A 19905-nucleotide genomic window follows, 5' to 3' on the forward strand; every position below is an offset into this window, starting at 1 on the left:
CAGACAGGAAACCAGGTTTCCATGTACATGAGCTAACAGCAAAATATCTGACCTGCATGCAACTGAAACCACCCATCCAAAACTTGTCTCTCCTCTCCACTGGCAAGGAATAAGGCCCTCCTACATGTTGAGGGCTGCTCTTGAGTGTTGAAGGTCTTGGGCTGGCTGGAAATGGCTCCTTCATTATGCCAGCAAGAAAGCCACACAGGCTTTTAAACAAGGGAGAAAGGCAGAGAGAAGCAAGGAAGAAAAGTGAAGTGAGAGATGGAGGAAAACTAGATTAAGAAATAGGGAAGGTGAGGACATAGTTTGACCCTGACTCCTGGAGCAGCAAGGACAGAAAAACTGTGGGGGGAGCCCTCTCCCATGCAAGGAATAACGATGGCCTGATTTGTATAGCCCGGCCTCCTAGAGCAGGAGAAGCAACCCAGATGAGAATATCTTCCTCCCCCATAGGAAAAATTAGTCATTCTTACTAGACACGTCAGTATCTGTTTGAGGATAAGTTTAAAACAACAGAGGACCATGTGCAATTCATGTAACTCTGAATGCGTAAGAAAAGCAAGCCCTGCAAATAATTTTATAGTAATAAAAAAAATATACTGGTACAATCATATATCAAAGGGGGCTTGACCACTACTGCTGCCCCACCCCACATGAACATCAACACGAACGTGTATGAGACCTACAAGGTTCCCCAAGTGTTCATGGAAGAGAACATAATCTTAAAGAGGATCACAACCAGGACTTACGAATAACAAAAGGCCATTTTTATTCTGAATTAATCCCACCCATACTCTCTTTACTGGATATTAATTGACTGGCAAGACACTAAGTGATTTAAATTTAGCATATCTAGACTAGCGTCCACTTCCCTGGTTCATCAGAGGGCCTTCTTGGCAGTGGCGCCCTCCCTTCAGATGTCAAGGAGATAAAGAATTAGACAACATTCAGAGGACATCTGAAAGCAGCCCTGTATCAGGAGGTTTTTAATGCTTGATATTTTTATTATGTTTTTAGGTATGATGTAAGCTGCCCAGAGTGGCTGGGGAAACCCAGCCTGATGGGCAGGGTATAAATATTTATTTATTTAATTATTATTTAGCAGGACACATTCCTCTACCAATGGGAAGGCATCAGCCTATGGTTTAAAGGAGTCATCTTCCTTTTCCCACCCTGGTTACTTGCAATTACATATGGGTGGGGAGTGATACACTGTTGATAGAAATTGTGTTAATGCTAAGTATCTTTCTTTCTCACACATTTAGAGAGTATTTTTCGCCACTCTTTGAATATTTTTCAGAAACCCATTAGGCAGAGGAAGCTTTCTTTAAATGTTGGGGAGTGATAATAATAATAAATAACAACAACAATATCCAAATCATTTCTAGTGGGTGGCAGGGGGGTGTGACTATGAGAAGTACCACTGATCCAACTTTTGATATGCTCTTCAATCACATCAATGTCATTTACAAGATTGGTTTGGAATAAATAGCACATTAAAACCTGCTTGTAATTTTTATTCTTAACCTCATTTCTGTAGGTATAGCGTATGGAAGAAGTACCCATGCAAGGATTCCCATGGGGTTCAATAGGAGTGAATGTGGTGTAGTGGTTAAGAGCGGTAGTCTCGTAATCTGGTGAACCGGGTTCGATTCCCCGCTCCTCCACATGCAGCTGCTGGGTGACCTTGGGCCAGTCACGCTTCTCTGAAGTCTCTCAGCCCCACTCACCTCACAGTGTGTTTGTTGTGGGGGGAAGAAGGGAAAGGAGAATGTTAGCCACTTTGAGACTCCTTCGGGTAGTGATAAAGCGGATATCAAATCCAAACTCTTCTTCTCTTCTTTCCTCGCTCTCACACGCACTAGGAGTACACTATTGGTATCAGGCCAGTGACTTTGCTGTGTCCTTTTTGGCCCCTGCCAAACAGCTTTAATCTGTTTTAGTCTATTCTATTGCAGTTTTAAATTATGGCTGTAAAATTTTTAGAGATAATTTTATTGTTTTACCTTTTTGAAATTCCACTGTGATGTTTTCTCCTACAACAAGTGGTATACCATGGTTAAGAAATAAATGGATGAAGTGTGGGGAATGATCAGTCCCTTCCCCTGAGATGCAAGATGTTTCTGCCCTGGGGCAACAAAGTGTGGGTTCTACTAAGCGCTATGGGAATCCTCCCTGAGTGCTACCTCCGGAAGTGACAGAAAGACAGGCAAAACATAGCAAGGACTGTGCACTTGCACAGATATCAAAGGAAACTGTAATATTTATTAACTTAAAAGAGTCATATTCAGTGCTGGTGTGGGAGAGAAGCTACTCTATCATCAATGTTAGGTGATGACTTAAGGAGCAGCAGTGCAGCTGACCACCTCACACTGCTCTCCTCATTTGCCACTTAGTGGTAGTAGTGATATACTACATTCACCCCCGACCCAAATTATCACTTTCCTGTTCTTATTTTGGTTAGGTATACAGGATACAGTATTCGTAATGACAACTGGGAACTGTTTTGATGTAGACATTTATTCTTGTTAGCAGGTAACCTTTATAACACAGAGTTTTAGAACACCCATTTGATAGCATCTAAAATCTGGAATTCTTTAAAATGGCAAATTGGAAGGAAAGGTACATGAAGACTCACCATCCCTAGAAATACCATTTCTTCTTCTCTGAGTTTCGAACTTTTCTTCCACTGGGCATATCCACGCCAAAGCTGAATTTGGAATACAAACCTAATGAGATTAATTGCCCTTTTTACAACTTCCTGCACAGCAGCAAGGGAAAAAACAAATAGAGGAAGGAAAAAACAGACTCCAAATCTAGCAATGTATCATTAACAGTTACCATCTGGGGGTTTTGGCATTGGGTCTTAATCTTTCCTGCTTTGTTTGTAGTGTAATTTGGAGGTGATAATTCTGTGAATTCATTTGGGATTTGTATGATTTATCTTTTAACCCATTTTAATCCTTTATTTCTCTCTGTCTTTTCAAATAATTTTGCACAACACTATGCACACAAATGCTATGTTAAGAAATGACCTAATCATTGAAGCTGCATCCTTTTTTCACAAAAATACTTTTCAAATGCAGAAGTAATGTAAGAAGAGATATGTACAGTTGTAAGAATTGAAGGAAATTCTTAAGCTTTCATCAAAAAGCGTTTTACGATCATAGGGTAACATCCAACTAATTCATACTCAGGGTAGACACATTCAAATTAATAATTTTCCCCCAATGAGTCTGCTCCAAGGATAAATAACATCACCCACACATATTTACATAGAGTCATGTTGTTGAGAAACATGTGCTGGTCATATAATCTAATATGAAACGAATGCTCCTTTGATTGATATCAAGAACCCTGCTGGACAATTTCCCCATAACACATTTCCTGCAAATATGAGGGTTGGATTTATATTTTTAAATGAAAACTAGAATGATTTTCGATCTTCTACCAAGAGCCCATGGGTTTTCCAGCTGTTTCAGGGGCTGCATGTGCTCCACAGGGCTGTGGTTGCCCATTCTTCTAGGCATAAAAAAATCTGTTTGCCATTTAATGTCTTAGGAAGCTTACTCCTTCAATATTATCACTAGTTTTTCATTTAAAAACAAAGACAACTCTGCTTTCATTTGAAATATTCCCAGTCAGGGGGGGGGGCGGGCTACAAGGAAGATTAGAAGACATGAATCCTGATGGCTTCAAGTACCATCCCTTGAATGCATTCAGTGACACGACTTCTTACAAATATTACAACATTACGATATATCTTTCTTTATATCTTATAGTTACCTGATATATTTGTTTACTAAAAATTGTTAAGTGAGCAGAATATTTTTGGCAATTTACAATTCTTCCCTATTGTTTTAAGTGCCCCTATCCTGCCAAAGATGCCATTTTTATCAGAGAAACAAACAGCTCACCGAACAGCTGTTTGGAAACGTCACAGCAGATTTCAGTACTGTAGAATCCATTGTCTTGGCGTTGTTGTTTCCCCCAGTTCCACCTGGCTCAATCAACTGAGCCAGGAAGAACAGAAAACTATAGTGCCTGGGTGTGTCAAAGCATACTCTGGAGCATGGAACGTGTGCAGAGGAGGGCAACTAGGATGATCAAGGGTCTAATAGCCAAGCCTTATGAGGAACAGTTGAAGGAGCTGGGTATGTTTAGCCTGGAAAAGAGGAGCCTGAGAGGCGATATTATAGCCATCTTCAAATCTCTGAAGGGCTGTCACATAGAAAGTGGAGCAAGCTTGCTTTCTCCTGCCCTGGAAGGCAGGACTCAATCCAATGGCTTCAAGTTAGAAGAAAGGAGAGTCCGACTAAACATCTGGAAGACGTTTCTGACAGTAAGAGCTGTTCCACAGTGGAACGGTCTCCTTCAGGAGGTTGTGGATTTTCCTTCCTTGAAGGTTTTTAAGCAGAGGTTGGAAGGCCACCTGTCAGGGTTCTTTAGCTATAATTCCTGGATTGCAGGGGGTTGGACTAGATGAGTTGTAATCCCAAAGAAGATTGCAAACCGGGACACGCACTTCTGGGTTTGACGTGTTTGTAATCCAAGACGTATGCAAACCAAGGTACCACTGTATGAGAAATCGCGTTGGGAAAAAATGGAACTCCACAGCGCCATCTGGTGTTACAGTGTTATAATGCATAAACAACACATATAAAACACCTTTTCTTTACCAATCTAGCAGAGTCCTATGATTCTATTGTCACCCTCCAGCACCACAGTTGTGCGGTGGCAGCTTCCAGAAAGATCTTGCAGGAGTTCCACAAGACCCCACCAGAAGCTGCTGCCTCCACAGCCACACAACCCTGGTAAGGGAGGTGGTAGCACATTTTAGGAGCAGGAAGAAGTAATGACAGCAGGAGGCTATTGGCAGCAGAATAAGGGATTATCACAGATCCAGGCTTTCCAAGCTTTTTCTTACAGAACTTTCATAAAAAAACCCTGAGCTTTCTTCAAGAGACCTCTAAAAACATCTCAGAAAAACGAAGTCAATTAACAAAGCATGCCAGGATTAGAAGAGATTGTGGATTACTAATTTAAATATAGATTATTATCCTTTCCCAAAGGCAACTAAACATGCATTCCATTTTCATAGCAATATATCTCTGATTAAAAAGAAGATATTTTACCTTCTGAATGAATAACACAGCGCCATCGACATCTAGGCCTTTCTCACCCGTAAGCCTGGCTAGCCTCTCTCTCTTTTCTTCCAGATAGATTTGCTTCATGAATGTAGCCCGGAGTCGGCCCTGACGAGCCCGCTCAGCTATCTGAATGGTTCTAATAGCTTCTTCCAAGGGCATGAGCTTCACATCTTTTTTCTATAACATAAAATGGAAGCATAGGACAAAAATAAATACATCTAGAACATTGTCTTTATCCTGTCCCAGAGGAATTCCAATTAAACAATGTTGCTCTTTCCTGTTTCTTTGCAGAAATGTGTCAGGTGCACAAAATTCCATCAAAATGCTTGTATTTTATACTCCTGCATTTATGCTTCCCACTTTTTCTTTGCTGCTATGGCAGCATACTAGGTATCAGAAGCCAGGGGAAGCTTTTCAGCACACCAAAGTCCTTTCAGTGGTTGTCAGACACCCTGGAAACATTTCCCAGGTTCTCTAGAACCTATGAAGGCAGGAGGGAGACATGGAAAGAAGTGTCCTTCTGACTCAGATTACAACATGCACCACAGAATGGCTCACATGGCTGTAATGTTTGCCTCAGATTAAAGGCAAATGTTACAAATAAAAAAACCCCTAAGGTTCAGAAGAAGGAGGAAGACATTACAAACTTCAGCAATGTTAGTAACTTCTACTACATGTTTTATTAAAATTTAAATGCATAAACTTCCTGCTTCTTCCAAACCCCTGTTAGAAAATGTATATATGAGTACATTATTTATAACTAACAAGAAAAAAAAATGCATGTGGATTCCAAAGTAATCAGGAATGGGAAATCAGGGAAGTCGCTAGGGCTGGATGGACTGTCAGCCTGCTATTGCAAGAAAATGAAAGAAGCTAGATCTCAACTTTTAAAAGAAGTGATGAACGATATACTAACCAAAGGAAAAATAATGGAGATTGGAAGGAAGCCAATACAGAACGGTAATCCCCAAACAGGGGACAGACTTAACACTCATCTCAAACTACAGACCAATTTCATTACTTAATAACGATTGCAAATTCTTTGCAGCCATCTTAGCAGAAATACTAAAAAAGACCCTGAGAGCAATAATCCATGAGGACCAAGCAGGCTTCCTTCCCGGACAACAGATAAACGACAATATAAGAAACCTTATTAATATACTAGAATACCTAGAAGCTAGAAACGAAAAACTAGCAGTACTTATTCTAGTAGACGCAGAAAAGGCATTTGACAACATCTCTTGGAGCTTTATGAAAACACAAATTAACTTAATGGGTCTTGAAGAAACATTTTGCAGAGGAAAACAGCCAACAAATTTTAAGCAGCGAGTCAAACTTGTCATAAACAGCAATATCACGGATAGTCGCAACAGAATGAAGGGTACAAGGCAAGGGTGCCCACTGTCCCCACTGCTATTTATTCTAGTATTAGAAACCTTGAATAGGAAAATAAGAGAGGACGAGAGGATAAGAGGTATCAGGGGAAATCCTACAAATTAAAAGCTTTTGCAGATGACCTCATTATAACCACAGAAAACCCGAAAGAATGTTTACTAAGACTGTTGGAACTGATAAACGAATTCAGGCAGGTGGCGGGTTTTAAACTCAATAGCAAAAAACCGAAATTACTGGTAAAAAATATGGGGATCCAGGAAAAAAGTGAATTACAAGAAATTTGTGGTTTGGAAATTAGGAAAAAAGTAAAATACCTGGGTATATGGCTCATGACAAAAAAATATTAATCTATTTCAGGATAATTACTGCATTTTTCCGTGTATAACATGCCCCCCTGTATAAGACTACCCCCCCTTTTTAACATTATTTTTTAGTAAAAAAACCTAGTCTTATACATGGAAAAGTATGGTACGTTAAGACCTGGAAGGAGATAAAAAATTATTTTGAGATTTGGAGCAGGTTAAAGATCTCCTTTGGGGGAAGAATTTCTACAATTAAAATGAACGTGCTCCCAAAAATGATCTTTCTGTTCCAATCAATTCCAGTGATCAGGGGGAGCAAGCTGTTTAAAAGATTGGCAGAGGGACATCTCAAGATTTATCTGGCAGGGTAAAAACCGCAGGATTAAGCACAAACTATTAATTGATGTTAAAGGGGGGGGGTCACTGCCAGATCTGAAACTGTATCATGAGGCGGCTTGTCTCTCCTAGATCTGGGAATGGTTGACACTACAAAACACTGATTTGCTGGATCTGGAATGATTATCAGTACGGTTGGCACACTTATCTAGGATATGAAAAGGCTTCTTGAACCACATGGTTAGGAAATCGTTATATGGTGTGAGCTAAGTATAAGGACTTACTAGAACCAAAAATGCCATGGAGGCTATCCCCGACAGAAGCATTCTTGGTAAAGAAAAAAACACATGAGAGGTAATTGTCAATTCACCAAGATTTATTGGAAGAAAAGGAAAATAGGCTAGAATTTTAAAAATTGGAAGAAATTCGAACCCATTTAACAGATTGGTTGCAAATGAACAAGACATTCCGAAAAGACAAACAGAAAAGGCTTTTGCACAGAACTTTCAAGACTTGAGAAAGATTTAATTTAAAAAAAACCGCTCTCTTAAAATGTACAGACTTCTCCTTGACTGGGAGGTCAAGGAGGAAGAAGCAAAATCAGTTACAGTCCAATGGGCCAGAGATTTTGGTTACAATATCCAAATGGAATCATAGGAAAGGTTATGGAGGGAGGACCTGAAATTCACTGTGTGCTATGATTTGAAAGAGAATTTCACGAAAATGCTTTACTGATGGTATCTAACACCTGTAAAATTGACCAAAATTTATAAAACCAGGTAAAGCATTCGTTGGAGATATAGGGAGGTGGAAGGCACAATGATCCACATGTGGTGGAACTGCCAAAAAAAAGGGGGGGGGGAATTCTGGGATACAATATATAATAATCTTAAGAAAATGTTTAAATGTTCCTTCCCTAAGAAGCCTGAAGCCTTTCTGCTGGGTATAATGAGTAATGAAATTCTGGAAAATTTAAGGAGAATTTTTATGTATGCAATAGCAGCAGCAAGAATTCTAATTGCAAAAGGATGCAAAGGAGACTCCCTTCCTTCCAAATTGGATTGGCAGACCAAAATGTTAGAATATGCAGAGCTAGCAAGAATGACAGCAAGATTCCGAGATGATACCGATCAAATATTTAATAGAGAGTGGGACATTTACATACAGTGGTGCCTCGCAAGACGAAAAGAATCCGTTCTGTGATTCTCTTTGTCTAGCCGTTTTTTCGTCTTGCGAAGCAAGCCCATTGACGGATTAGCGGATTAGCGCTTTTAGCGGCTTTTAGCGTCTTATCTGCTGATCGGATCAGCTGATAAGCAGCTTAGCGGCTTAGAAAAAGGGGGGGGGAAGGGAAAAAAACCAGCAGGAACTCGCAAGACATTGTTGTCTTGCGAAGCAAGCCCATAGGAAATTCGTTTTGCGAAGCACCTCCAAAACGGAAAACTCTTTCGTCTAGCGAGTCTTCCGTCTTGCGAGGCATTCGTCTTGCAGGGCACCACTGTATAGCTAAAAGAATATTGTAAAAATCTAAATTCTTTGGCAGGCCTGAATTGACTTCTGCATGAAGTAAGAGAATTTTACAAAACCAATACAACTGAAATAACTTAGCAGAGATAAAGGAAAGTGCATAGTCGAAAATGTAATATAGGAACCACAATGGAAGTCATGTTGGAATTAGTTATGTATGAATCTAAATTTTTTTTGTAATATGTATCGATTTTCGATTGTTTTTGTAGATTGTTTTGTTTTGTTTTTAAACTCAATAAAGCATTTTTTAAAAAAGAATTCCAAGGTAAGTCACAGCCTGATCTAAACAGATTAATTTATAATATTATTTTTGTATTGGACCATTTACATGGTGCATTATATGAGACAATAAAAGCAACACACTCCTGAATGAAGGGGCTCACCATTTATAATTTACCAGAGGGGGAAATACTAACAGGAATATCTGTCTAGGACGCTGTAATCACGTAACCATCTGACAGCACTCCCCATTACTGGATCGTAATTTTGCTTTGTCTCCATCAACTCAGGAAATAGCAAGATAACTTTGTTACCTAAAAATCCTAATATCTGCTCTCTGTCCAAATGTCTAGCACTCCTGCAGTGAAAGGTATGCTGTGCAGAGAGTCAGAATCAGGATGACAGATGTAAGAGGTGAATGGATCATGGGCCTTCCTTGGGTGCTCCAGAATCTGTGTATTAAGGGTTGGTCTAATCACGTGGCAGGATGAGACCACTACAGTGGTGCCCCGCAAGACGAATGCCTCGCAAGACGAAAGAGTTTTCCGTTTTTTGAGTCGTTCCGCAAGACGAATTTCCCTATGGGCTTGCTTCACAAGACGAAACGTCTTGCGAGTTCTTGCGAGTTTGTTTCCTTTTTCTTAAAGCCGCTAATAGCCGCTAAGCCGCTAATAGCCGTGCTTCGCAAGACGAAAAACCGCAAGACGAAGAGACTTGCCGAACGGATTAATTTCGTCTTGCGAGGCACCACTGTATTTCAGGTGGTGTTGGGTGGCATCCATCTGTCTCAAGAGAAAATGGAGTGCACCTCCAGGGGTGAAGTCAAACCGCTGCATTAGCAGCACCAAAGTGACTGCTCCAGGATGCAGCGTGTCTGGAGGTCCTGGGCTGCCCAGATGACAAAACCCCCTCTCAGCCTCGCTGATGGGGTCCAAAGGAAAGCAGAGTAAGACATTTGGCACCAGCATGGCTGCAGGACTTGCCATACTAGGCGCCATCCAACTGTCTTAGGGACTCCATTCCAGATTTGTGTCGGATTTGCTCCTTAACCTTTTCTTCTCCCATAAGTCAGCAGAGGTTTAAAATCAGAGCTTTCCTTCTCCTAGAGGGCTACTTTCCCAGGTTGATGAGCCCCATCTGCCCCTCACTTCCCTCTACAGCACATGCAGAAACCACCTTCCTGACCACTGGGTCCACTATTGGTCTCGGCTGCTCAATGTGCCAGAGCCTCTCTTTGCATGTAGCGGAAGTCCCTAACTCAATGAGGGTTTGAGATGCATCAGCCACCCTCACCTGGTTTAGCCAGCCTGTCAAAGGCATTTCCTGGGGTGTGGCTGCGGTCGCCTGCTGACAGCTTCCAGGAGCCACAGGTGAGAGCCGAGTGCAGGGTGGGGGCAAAATGTGAACAAAGGAGTTCCCTCCATAGAGGCACTGCCCTCCCCTAACACCCCATACACCTCTCAGGTGCAAACTGGAGCATTCCTGGGCCACCACCTTGCCTGCCTTATTACTGCCTGGTTCTCTCACCAGCTGGCCCTCCTGCTACGGCTGGTATCCCTGGTCACCCAACCTGGGAGGCCTTAGGAGTCGTTACTAAATGCAATATATTCTGGGCAAGGCGGCCAAGAGAGTGCATGAAACATCACTGTGGTTTGCCACAGTCGCTAAAACTGTGGTTTAAACTTTGGAAATGTTATAACATTTTAAAGTAAGTTCGGCATCTTTTTTTTACTAGGTTTAAGCATGAATTCTAGACATTGCACTGATGGCAGCGCAGGCACTCTCCTGGCACCTCTCCCAGAAGGCCTGGCTGCGAGGAAGGATGCTCTTGGGCCTTCCAAGAGTGAGTAAGTGAAGAGCAGGGACTAGAAGAGAAACTGCCTCTGCTATCACCACTAAGGCATCAGATAAACAAGGGTGGAGAAGATGAACAGGAATAGGAATGGGTCAGCAATGGCAGTGGAGGAAGAAGAGGACAGCAGAAGGTAGAACCATCTCTTTCAGCAGCTCTGCCTGAACTGATTACATAGATATACTCACAGGTTCGCCATCATACATCCCAGCATCAAGCATTATCTGAGCAAGGATTTTCTCCCTCTCTTTCAACACCTTTATTTTCTCCTTAATAAAATACCTTGGGATTGGAATTTCAATGTTTTCCTATTGGGGAGGAAAAGTTAATTTTGTAAATCATGCTGGTCATTCAATGAATACAATTTCTCTACAAAACAGTCAAAAGTGCCCATATTAAACATACATTTCTGGGAATGTTGAATTATGGATGTGCATAAAAGTTGCTATTATTCTGCAATTGTCTTAACTTATTTCAGCAATATAAAATCCCAAAGAAGGGATTTCTGAATCTGGTTATGTTGCCTTTCAGTTGTCTTATACTGAGTGCTCGGCTATGAAATGGGTTATAAATCAACAAGATAATGTGATATATGAACATTTGAAGATGCTAATAAAAGCACAAAAGGTACTGCATCAGGCTGCAGTACAGAAGATACCTGTTGAGTGTACTTATTCATTACTAATTATTGCATAAGAAATCCTTAAGTGCAACCCACTGTTGAAAAGAGCAACTTATACTAACATATTAGGCTGTAGAATGCCAAAGCTGTATTATTTCTATTTGAACATCACTCACAAATACTATCTTGGTAATCTGCCTTTACAGGTAAAATAAGAGAATGCTATATCTTCAATATGTTGTCTAGAAATTAGCTATACAATTTCTTTAATGTGTTGTATTTCTTGCTTGGATAAAGTGCTTACACGGATCAGGGCTAGCCAAAGACACAGATGTGGGTATTTCTGCATGTGGGAGAAGAATGAGACATTTATGGCTTGCTAACCATTAGTACAGGAGATGCACCACTGATAGGCTATTTTCCCTCAAACCACCCTGGTGAAAGAGTCTTTTGAAAACTGCTTTTGGAACTTAGGGGTTCTCAAGGAGCAATGTGAAGGTTCTCAGTAGCCATCTTTTGTAAAGGTAGCTTTGTGTGAATGTAAACATAGCTTATGTGCCGAATTTACAGTTTAACATCTTTTTTTAAATGAAAGTTTGATGCAGTTCATGAAGTGGGCAACAGGTGGAGCTGTATGAGAGAAATAAATTAAATCCATGATTCTCAATGAGGTTTGCTGGGGTATTATCAGCTCCCCCCCCCCCCCAACGCACTGAAGCCCAGTTTTTGTATGTGTTCCTTGATTACAGGTGAAGGTGATATGTCTCCATCCTTAGGTCCATCCTTAGTATCTTCTTTGCACTTGGTAGCCAGGGCTTAGATTTAACCTGTTGTGGGTTGGAGCAGCTTTTTGCATTTCTATGGTGAAACTGAAAAAACCTCACATACTATAGTTGAAAAATGGAAATGGAATAACAGTTCAAGAACCAAGTATTCAATGGAGTGGGGCTCTTTGAATTTTTTTCATGTGATTTTTACAACTGAGAACAATTGGACAGCTATATTAAGATGCACAAAAGTCAGTTATTTAAAGAAAACAAACAGTTATTTAGGATTTGATTCTACAATATGAAAAACAACATGAAGGGACTATACTTACAGGAGCCAGCTTAAGATCTTGTAAAATGTCATCAAAGTAATGATATTCTGACAACTCCAGTTCCACCATTTCATTCTTTAACTCCAAAATACGACCCATTACTCCATCAAGCATTTGCCGAATAATTAAACGCTTTTGTGGGTGAACAATCTGGTCATAAGCAGCTTCCAAATTTCGAAATATCTGCACATACTTGACGTAGAAAGTGCCTAGCATTTGAAACACTACTTGGCGATCTTTCAATGGTTTGTGGGATTTCTCTTCTATCTCCTTCTGTAACAGGCAGTTGAGGGACTCCTGGGCTTCCGCCCACATTTTATTGTAAGTGCTAATAAAGTGGGTTGGGGGGTTGGGGAAGAGAACACTTTAGTACATACAAAGAGAACGAAGTAAAATATAGCAAATAGTGCAACCCTATTCATGTCTACTTAGAAGTAAGCAGCACCAAGTCTAAGGTTACCATATTTTTTTCCAATGAATCCGGGAACACTTTTCAGCTTCAATGGATTTTGTATGGGGACTGACTTGTAAATCTGGGGACTGACCCCAGGAAACGGGGACGTCTGGTAACCTTAACCAAGTCCGATGGGATCCACAGGTACTTACATTTAACCAATGTTGAATGGGATTTACAAATGCAGGTCTGTGGCTTAGTGTTTTTTTTGGACCTGGCTTTGACCCTGGATGGCCAAGAGTCAGCTACAGCCAGAGGGCCTTGGCCCAGCTGAAATGGGTGTGCCAATGACACCTGTTTCTGGAGGAAGCACATCTTGATTATTGCATTGCACTTTACATAAGGGGTGCAATTGAAACTGGGCAACTCCTTGATCCAGAATGTTAACGGGGGAAACTTTTCAGAGCATGGCTCGCCTAATGGAACAGTTGCACCGGCTTCAAAGTTGGTTCCAGGCAGAATTCAGAGCATTTGTGATGACGACGTTTAAAGGCCAAAGTAATTTCGGATTGCCTTCTTCCGCACAAAGCGACCCAGCTATTCGGATCATCTTCAAGGAGCACTTGAGCTCCTGGACCGTATTGCAATATGTGTCTCTTACATATAATATGCACTTAGGGGAGAGTTTTCCCTTGGGGTTTAACCAGAGGCTGAACTCTGCCGAGATCGGGCCCTTCCTTGGAGGCGCCTCTGCTAGGAAAGAGGCTTCTGGGCCCCGAGGAGCGAGCCAGCCTCCTTCTCCCCGGGGCAGAGGCGCACTTACTTGTGGGACATGGCGGCAGCGGCGGCGGCGGCCCAGACTTCCCTTCCTGGCGGGGTGGACGAAGAGGGGCGCCGCCGGACCCTGTTCCTAGAGGGGGGGGGGCTTGTTAGAAGGCTCTTTCAGCCCGAAGCCAAGCCGCCCTCGCCGGGCTCCGGGGTTTTGCACGGCGACACCCGCAGCCTCCTCCTCCTCCTCCTCCTGCTCCAGGCGCTGCTTAGCAACGGGGCGCCAGGCCCAGCCAGGCCCGCGGCGGAGGCGCCCCGGGAGGTTGCTATGGGAACACCCGGAGGCGGGGGGGGGCAGCGCAGGGTCACGTGGCTCCTTGGGGGGAGGCTGTCTTCGCCCCCCCCCCGCCGGGCTGCCTACCTGCCCTGCTGCTGCTGCTGCTACGCGCCCCCCCCCAATACTAAGGCAGAAGAGCAGCAAGGAGGTGATGGGTTGGCCTTGCTGCCCTCCTCGCCTTTATTAAGCGTTTTGAGTTTTTCTTTTGTGTTTCTACGCTGTGCACCGCCGCGATGTGTACATATGTCATAACTAAACAATCTTTATGATTATGATTAATTAAATTTGTATACCGCCGAGGGGTATACATCCGTAGATCTCACAGCATGAAAATACAAGATAAAAACACAAAAGTACATAATAAAAACAAGAACAAAAAACCACTAACCAATAACTCCTCTCCCCCCACCCACTCCCACAACCACATTTGAAAGGGTATAAAGGTGAAGGGACCCCTGACCATTAGGTCCAGTTGCGGACGACTCTGGGGTTGCGGCGCTCATCTCGCGTTACTGGCCGAGGGAACCAGCGTGCAGCTTCTGGGTCATGTGGCCAGCAGGACTAAGCCAATTCTGGCGAACCAGAGCAGCGCACGAAAACGTTTACCTTTCTGCCGGAGCGGTACCTACTTATCTACTTGCACTGTGTGCTTTTGCACTGCTAGGTTGGCAGGAGCAGGGACCAAGCAACAGGAGCTCACCCCGTCACAGGGATTCGAACCGCCGACTTTCTGATCGGCAAGCCCAAGAGGCTCAGTGGTTTAACCCACAGCACCACCCACGTCCCTTAAAAGGGTATAAGAGGACGTTCATAAAAGACAGGGTGGTGCTGGATGTGGGGGGAGGGGCAGCATGTGTCCCCCAAACAAGGAGCTTGCCCTCCAACACCCCCTAAATGCTGCACTCCTGTTATTTTCTTTCAGAGATCGTGTAGGGCACAACTCTGCCAGCTAGAAATATATGTTGCTCTTTCTGTGACACCCCCCCCAACTTCTTCTTTTGGTGCCACCACCATCCTGTCCCCAAACACTTTGCAGCACAGAGAGAGGTCCCCGTACAGTCCTAACCCATAGCCAGAAGTAAGCCTGCTGAATTCAATAGGATTTACTCTGAGTAGATGTGGTTAGACTTGGGGGGGGGGGGAGGATAATTCCAGCTACCCATAGATGTGATTTACTACCTTCTCACTTCTCTTCACTTCTCCCTCTTCAGTCCACATCAGTCCACTTCCCCACCTGCATCCACTTCCAGGACGTATCCTTAAACTCATTTAATACTACTTTATTGACCATCACCCTGAAACCCTTTGTTGAACTCACAAGTGAACAAAATAAGAATCTCCACTCTCTGCATACAATGCCTTTTATGTTGCCCTGCAAAGGACAAGTGCAGTTATACTTTTGGAATCATAGGATTGGCACTTAGGTCTGTTTTTCAGCATGAGTGGTAGTTTTAATTTCAGGTTCCTAACTGTCCTCAGGCCATATAACCTTCCCTAATAAGCTTTCCTGGCTACTTCATTTTGTCTTGTAATGAAGTCTGTGGGCAGCATTGAGGGTGTGGGGAACAGCTGCTGGCTACAAGGACCTACAGCTGCAGTGATGCTCAGTTCAAGGCAAGATGGTCAGTACAGTACTGTAGTTTGTTTTGTTTGACTTTGATACAGTAGCAGCATGTTCCTCAGGGCTGCACATAGTGCATGGACCTAGAGGTTTTGGAGGAAAGTTGAAAGACATAAAGTTCAAATTTAATTGGAAGAATCCCACTCCATACTTACAGGGAAAGTGACCCCATGGTGACAAATATAAAATGTCATGAATAATAAAAATGGAGTTGGCCAGATATTAAATATTATGCCATATGCCACATTTTTTACTGCAGAGTAAAAAACCTAAATCATGGTTTTGGGTGCAAATTAAGGTAGATTTTAAAAAAATAAACAAATCTAGGTCAAACTACACTTTATTATGAAATATTTTCATGGGAAAGCAGGGTGGGGTTTTTTCCGTTTTTTCCACCAGTATGTTCATATAGGATGCCACTCTAAAACAGATAATGTTGCAAATCTTACACACAATACAAATTGCACTTAACATATACCAGATGTTTGGGCAAGAAAGGAATACTAAACCTCTGGCTATTAGCCAAGTAATTTATTAGCAGATAGTTTAGAAAGCTATTTGGCTTAACATTTTGCAAGGGTCAATGTATATATTCACAATTCATCAACACCAGAACAGTGTCAAAGTTTAACCAGTTAGGAGGTTAGAGGTCATTTTTGTAGTATAGTAAAAAGTAAATATCAGGAAATTAGAAACTAAACAGTGATGGCCAGAACATGTGCAATGTTTAATATTTTCTGCAACCTGCAATCTGTCAAGTTTTAATGTTTTTAATATGAATGGAAATAGAACTGCCTCTGTACCATATGCGCGTTAAAGCATGGCTGAAGGATATTATCCCATGACATTTTCTTGCTGAATACAGCTGGTCAAGGACCCTTTCTACATATATCTGTTGCTTTAAAACTACACCTGCATGGAAATATGATGAAACCGAAATTGATGTTAGGGCCCTCCAGGTCTTCCCCTGGTGCCCATGAAGCCCCTGAAGCCCCTTTCCGTTATCAGGTGAGGGTACTTAGCTCCCTTCTCCTTGAGAAGCACATAAAGCTGAGAGGAAGTTGGAAGAGCTATCCTCTTACTCATTTCCTCTTTCAGCTCAAAGTACTTTTCAAGTGTGGCTGCTAAGCAGAAAGTAGGAAGGAAAGAGGAGAAGAGAGGAAGTGAACTGGGAGACTGGGCAGGGGGAAGAAAAATGGGCTGACCAGAAAGCAAAAAGTGGGGTGATGCATGAATCAGGAGAGGGAGAATAGAGCATCAGAGAGAAGGCCATGTGAAATCCATGCATATTTAATGGGTCCCTGCACTCCCCAACCACAATCACATGATAAATTATATTTGTCTGAACTGTAATACCATAATGGTGGCATCTTAGTTTATATCTTTCCCAGTAATCTTATATGTGTGCTTAAGAAAATGAGTAGAAGACTGTCTACCATTTTCCAGCTCAACATAAGTACAGTACCTAGCTACTTCCGATGGGTGGGAAAACAATTGGAGGCATGGTTTTGAACAGAAAATGGCTGGAGGGAATAGGGGTAATGTTATGTACTGAGTTGAATAGGATCCAAACTGCAGCAGTCTGATTGGTCCTAGAACAATAGGATCCAAAATGCAGCAGTCTGATTGGTCCTAGAACAATAGGATTCAGAATGCAGCAGTCTGATTGGTCCTAGAACAATGCAGCAGTATGATTGGTTGGCAAGAACCACCCAATCATGCTCCAGATAGAAGTGAATCCACAACCTGATTGGCTTACAGTAGAATTCCGGAATTAGCCAATCATGTGCAGCCCATTGTGTAAATAATGTATATAAAGCAGATACTGTGAGGAGACTTTCATTCATTCCTCCTCACCACTATGAGCTGAATAAAGAGCATGAAATCACTTTGCGACTCTGAGTATATTTCAGGTAAACATCCCCTTCAGTGTTCCTCCACACCTAGACCTAGACCTAGACAGTGTCAGTTTATTGGTTTTCAGCCATTGCCACACCTGGGCACTGATTTAAAATGCCCACTGCCTCTTCTGGTTTTGATGAAAGATGAAGATAGAACTTGTTGTCATTTACCTCTTGACACTTCTCTTCCTTTATCCATATTACCTCACCCAGGAGTTTCTTCACATGGAAGTTTAACAGTATGGGGGATAAGAGAGAACCTTGCAGGACGCCAAAGCACAATTGCCAGAGGATTGAGCAGAAGTCCCTCAGCACCACCTTCTGGAATTGGCCAGCCAAGTAGGAGCAGGACCATCCCAAAGCTCTGCCTCCAGCACCCGACTCAGACAGCCTGTCTAGGAGGATACCAGGGTCAGTGGTCTCAAAAGTCACTGAGAGGTCCACAGGAATTAAAGAGCTGTACTCCTCCTGTCTCTTTTGTCTCAACAGAAGTCATCCTGCAGGTGACCAAGATGGTGTGTGCTAAATTTGGTCTTTGGTGTTCACAAAATAGTACACTTGTATTTCCCCTTTGCTGAAAAGGGACGTTCTTCTCTTTGGTTTGTAAATCTAGCTGTGGTTTTTTTTGTTTTTGCGTGTTACATGCTAAGTTGGCAAATATGGTAAAACATAAGTCGGCCAAAATTACCGTATTTTTCGCTCTATAAGACGCACCAGACCACAAGACGCACCTAGTTTTTGGAGGATGAAAACAAGAAAAAAAATATTCTGAATCTCAGAAGCCAGAACAGCAAGAGGGATCGCTGCGCAGTGAAAGCAGCGGTCCCTCTTGCTGTTCTGGCTTCTGTGATAGATGTGCAGCCTGCATTTGCTCCATAAGACACACACACATTTCCCCTTACTTTTTAGGAGGGAAAAAGTGAGTCTTATAGAGCAAAAAATATGGTAAGTTTGAAAGTTCCTTTGGTTTCAAAGGGAGACAGTGAAGTGCATGCTTAATATGTCTCAAGCGTGCCTACTTTGCACTGGATTGTTTCCCCAAAAATCCCAAAGCATCTCCAAAGGGTTAACAATCTGGTTTGAGTGGACAAGAGAATGGAAAACAGACTGGTCAAGAGAAGGGCTTCCCTTCATTTGCTTCTGCATCACTTCCCCATGGAAGTGCGGCTCGTTTCCCCCTCTTTCCAAGCAGGTATGCTTTTATTGACAGGCTATAAATAAACCTTCCAGTGTGTGAGAAAAAAGGGGGGAAGAATAGCAACTCTCTGTGTGACTGTGTGTGTTCTAGTGGCAGGATGTTTTTTATGATCCTGTTTCTTGTAAACACTGATGCAGCTTTTGTAGCACAGATGTGAAGGAGGCGGCTACTCATTGTTCGAACACCTGCTGTCCTTTAAAATGGACACTATTTCCATAAGCCATTGAGAAAACACAGGCTAAGAAATATACTTTGCAGGCCAAGCCTTGTGGATAATTTGGTAAAACCATTGAGAAACTAGCACCTGCCCAGTTTTCATTATATTTTATTGGGAGAGGAAAGAGATTTCCTCCATCATAATAATTATACAGAACAATGGTTTCAATATCCAAGGTGTCAGTGTGAGAAAAATCCTAACAGCATTTTTAAAAAAATCGGCTGCATTTATAAATGAAAGTCGGAGCTGTAATTTGCATAGCACTGTGAATGTTTGAGGTGACTAGAATTGCATTGCAAATCGCTAACAAGATGTTTATAACCATGTAACAGTATATTAATAGTGCTTTAACTCAGAAGGTAGTATTCTCAGTTCTTTCAGAGAAACTTCCAGAACCCTCTTGAATTAAGGAGAATAGGAAAGATCTCTACGCATCAGATCAATACTTTCTGCACTAAGAAACGCAAACTGACAGTGACCCATGAGCCAAGGAGATATGTAATAATAATAATAATAATAATAATAATAATAATAATAATAATAATAATAAATAATTTATTATTTATACCCCGCCCATCTGGCTGGGTTTCCCCAGCCACTCTGGGCGGCTTCCAAAAGAATATTAAAATACTGTGATACATCAAACATTAAAAGCTTCCCTAAACAGGGCTGCCTTCAGATGTCTTCTAAAAGTCTGGTAGTTGTTGTTCTCTTTGACATCTGGTGGGAGGGTGTTCCACAGGGAGGGCGCCACTACTGAGAAGGCCCTCTGCCTGGTTCCCTGTAACTTGGCTTCTCCCAGTGAGGGAACCGCCAGAAGGCCCTCGGTGCTGGACCTCAGTGTCCGGGTAGAACGATGGAGGTGGAGACGCTCCTTCAGGTATACTGGACCGAGGCCGTTTAGGGCTTTAAAGGTCAGCACCAACACTTTGAATTGTGCTCGGAAACGTACTGGGAGCCAATG

The 19905-nt window shown here is 42.4% G+C and overlaps 1 protein-coding gene and 1 long non-coding RNA gene across 2 annotated transcripts in view; one reads left to right on the plus strand and one right to left on the minus strand.

Annotated features, from left to right (window-relative positions):
• The window catches only part of DRC11 (dynein regulatory complex subunit 11), a 103202-nt gene extending 89194 nt beyond the window's left edge, over positions 1 to 14008 (minus strand). Inside the window, exons 1-5 of the mRNA XM_083472989.1 lie at positions 13723 to 14008; positions 12506 to 12833; positions 10973 to 11092; positions 5139 to 5330; positions 2642 to 2713 (exon numbers count right to left, since the gene is read on the minus strand). Coding sequence (XP_083329115.1) covers positions 2642 to 2713; positions 5139 to 5330; positions 10973 to 11092; positions 12506 to 12833; positions 13723 to 13733 — 723 coding nt within the window. The 5' untranslated portion in view covers positions 13734 to 14008. The remainder of the gene's footprint in view (positions 1 to 2641; positions 2714 to 5138; positions 5331 to 10972; positions 11093 to 12505; positions 12834 to 13722) is intronic.
• A 2906-nt stretch (positions 14009 to 16914) lies between these two features.
• Positions 16915 to 19437, plus strand: LOC310693583. Its single transcript, XR_014519253.1, has 3 exons — positions 16915 to 17163; positions 17539 to 18215; positions 18477 to 19437. It is a non-coding gene; the product is annotated as an uncharacterized lncRNA (long non-coding RNA).
• The last annotated feature ends 468 nt before the right edge of the window (positions 19438 to 19905 follow it).

Source organism: Podarcis liolepis, assembly GCF_965112155.1.
Source record: "Podarcis liolepis genome assembly, chromosome: 1".
Lineage (NCBI taxonomy): Eukaryota > Metazoa > Chordata > Lepidosauria > Squamata > Lacertidae > Podarcis > Podarcis liolepis.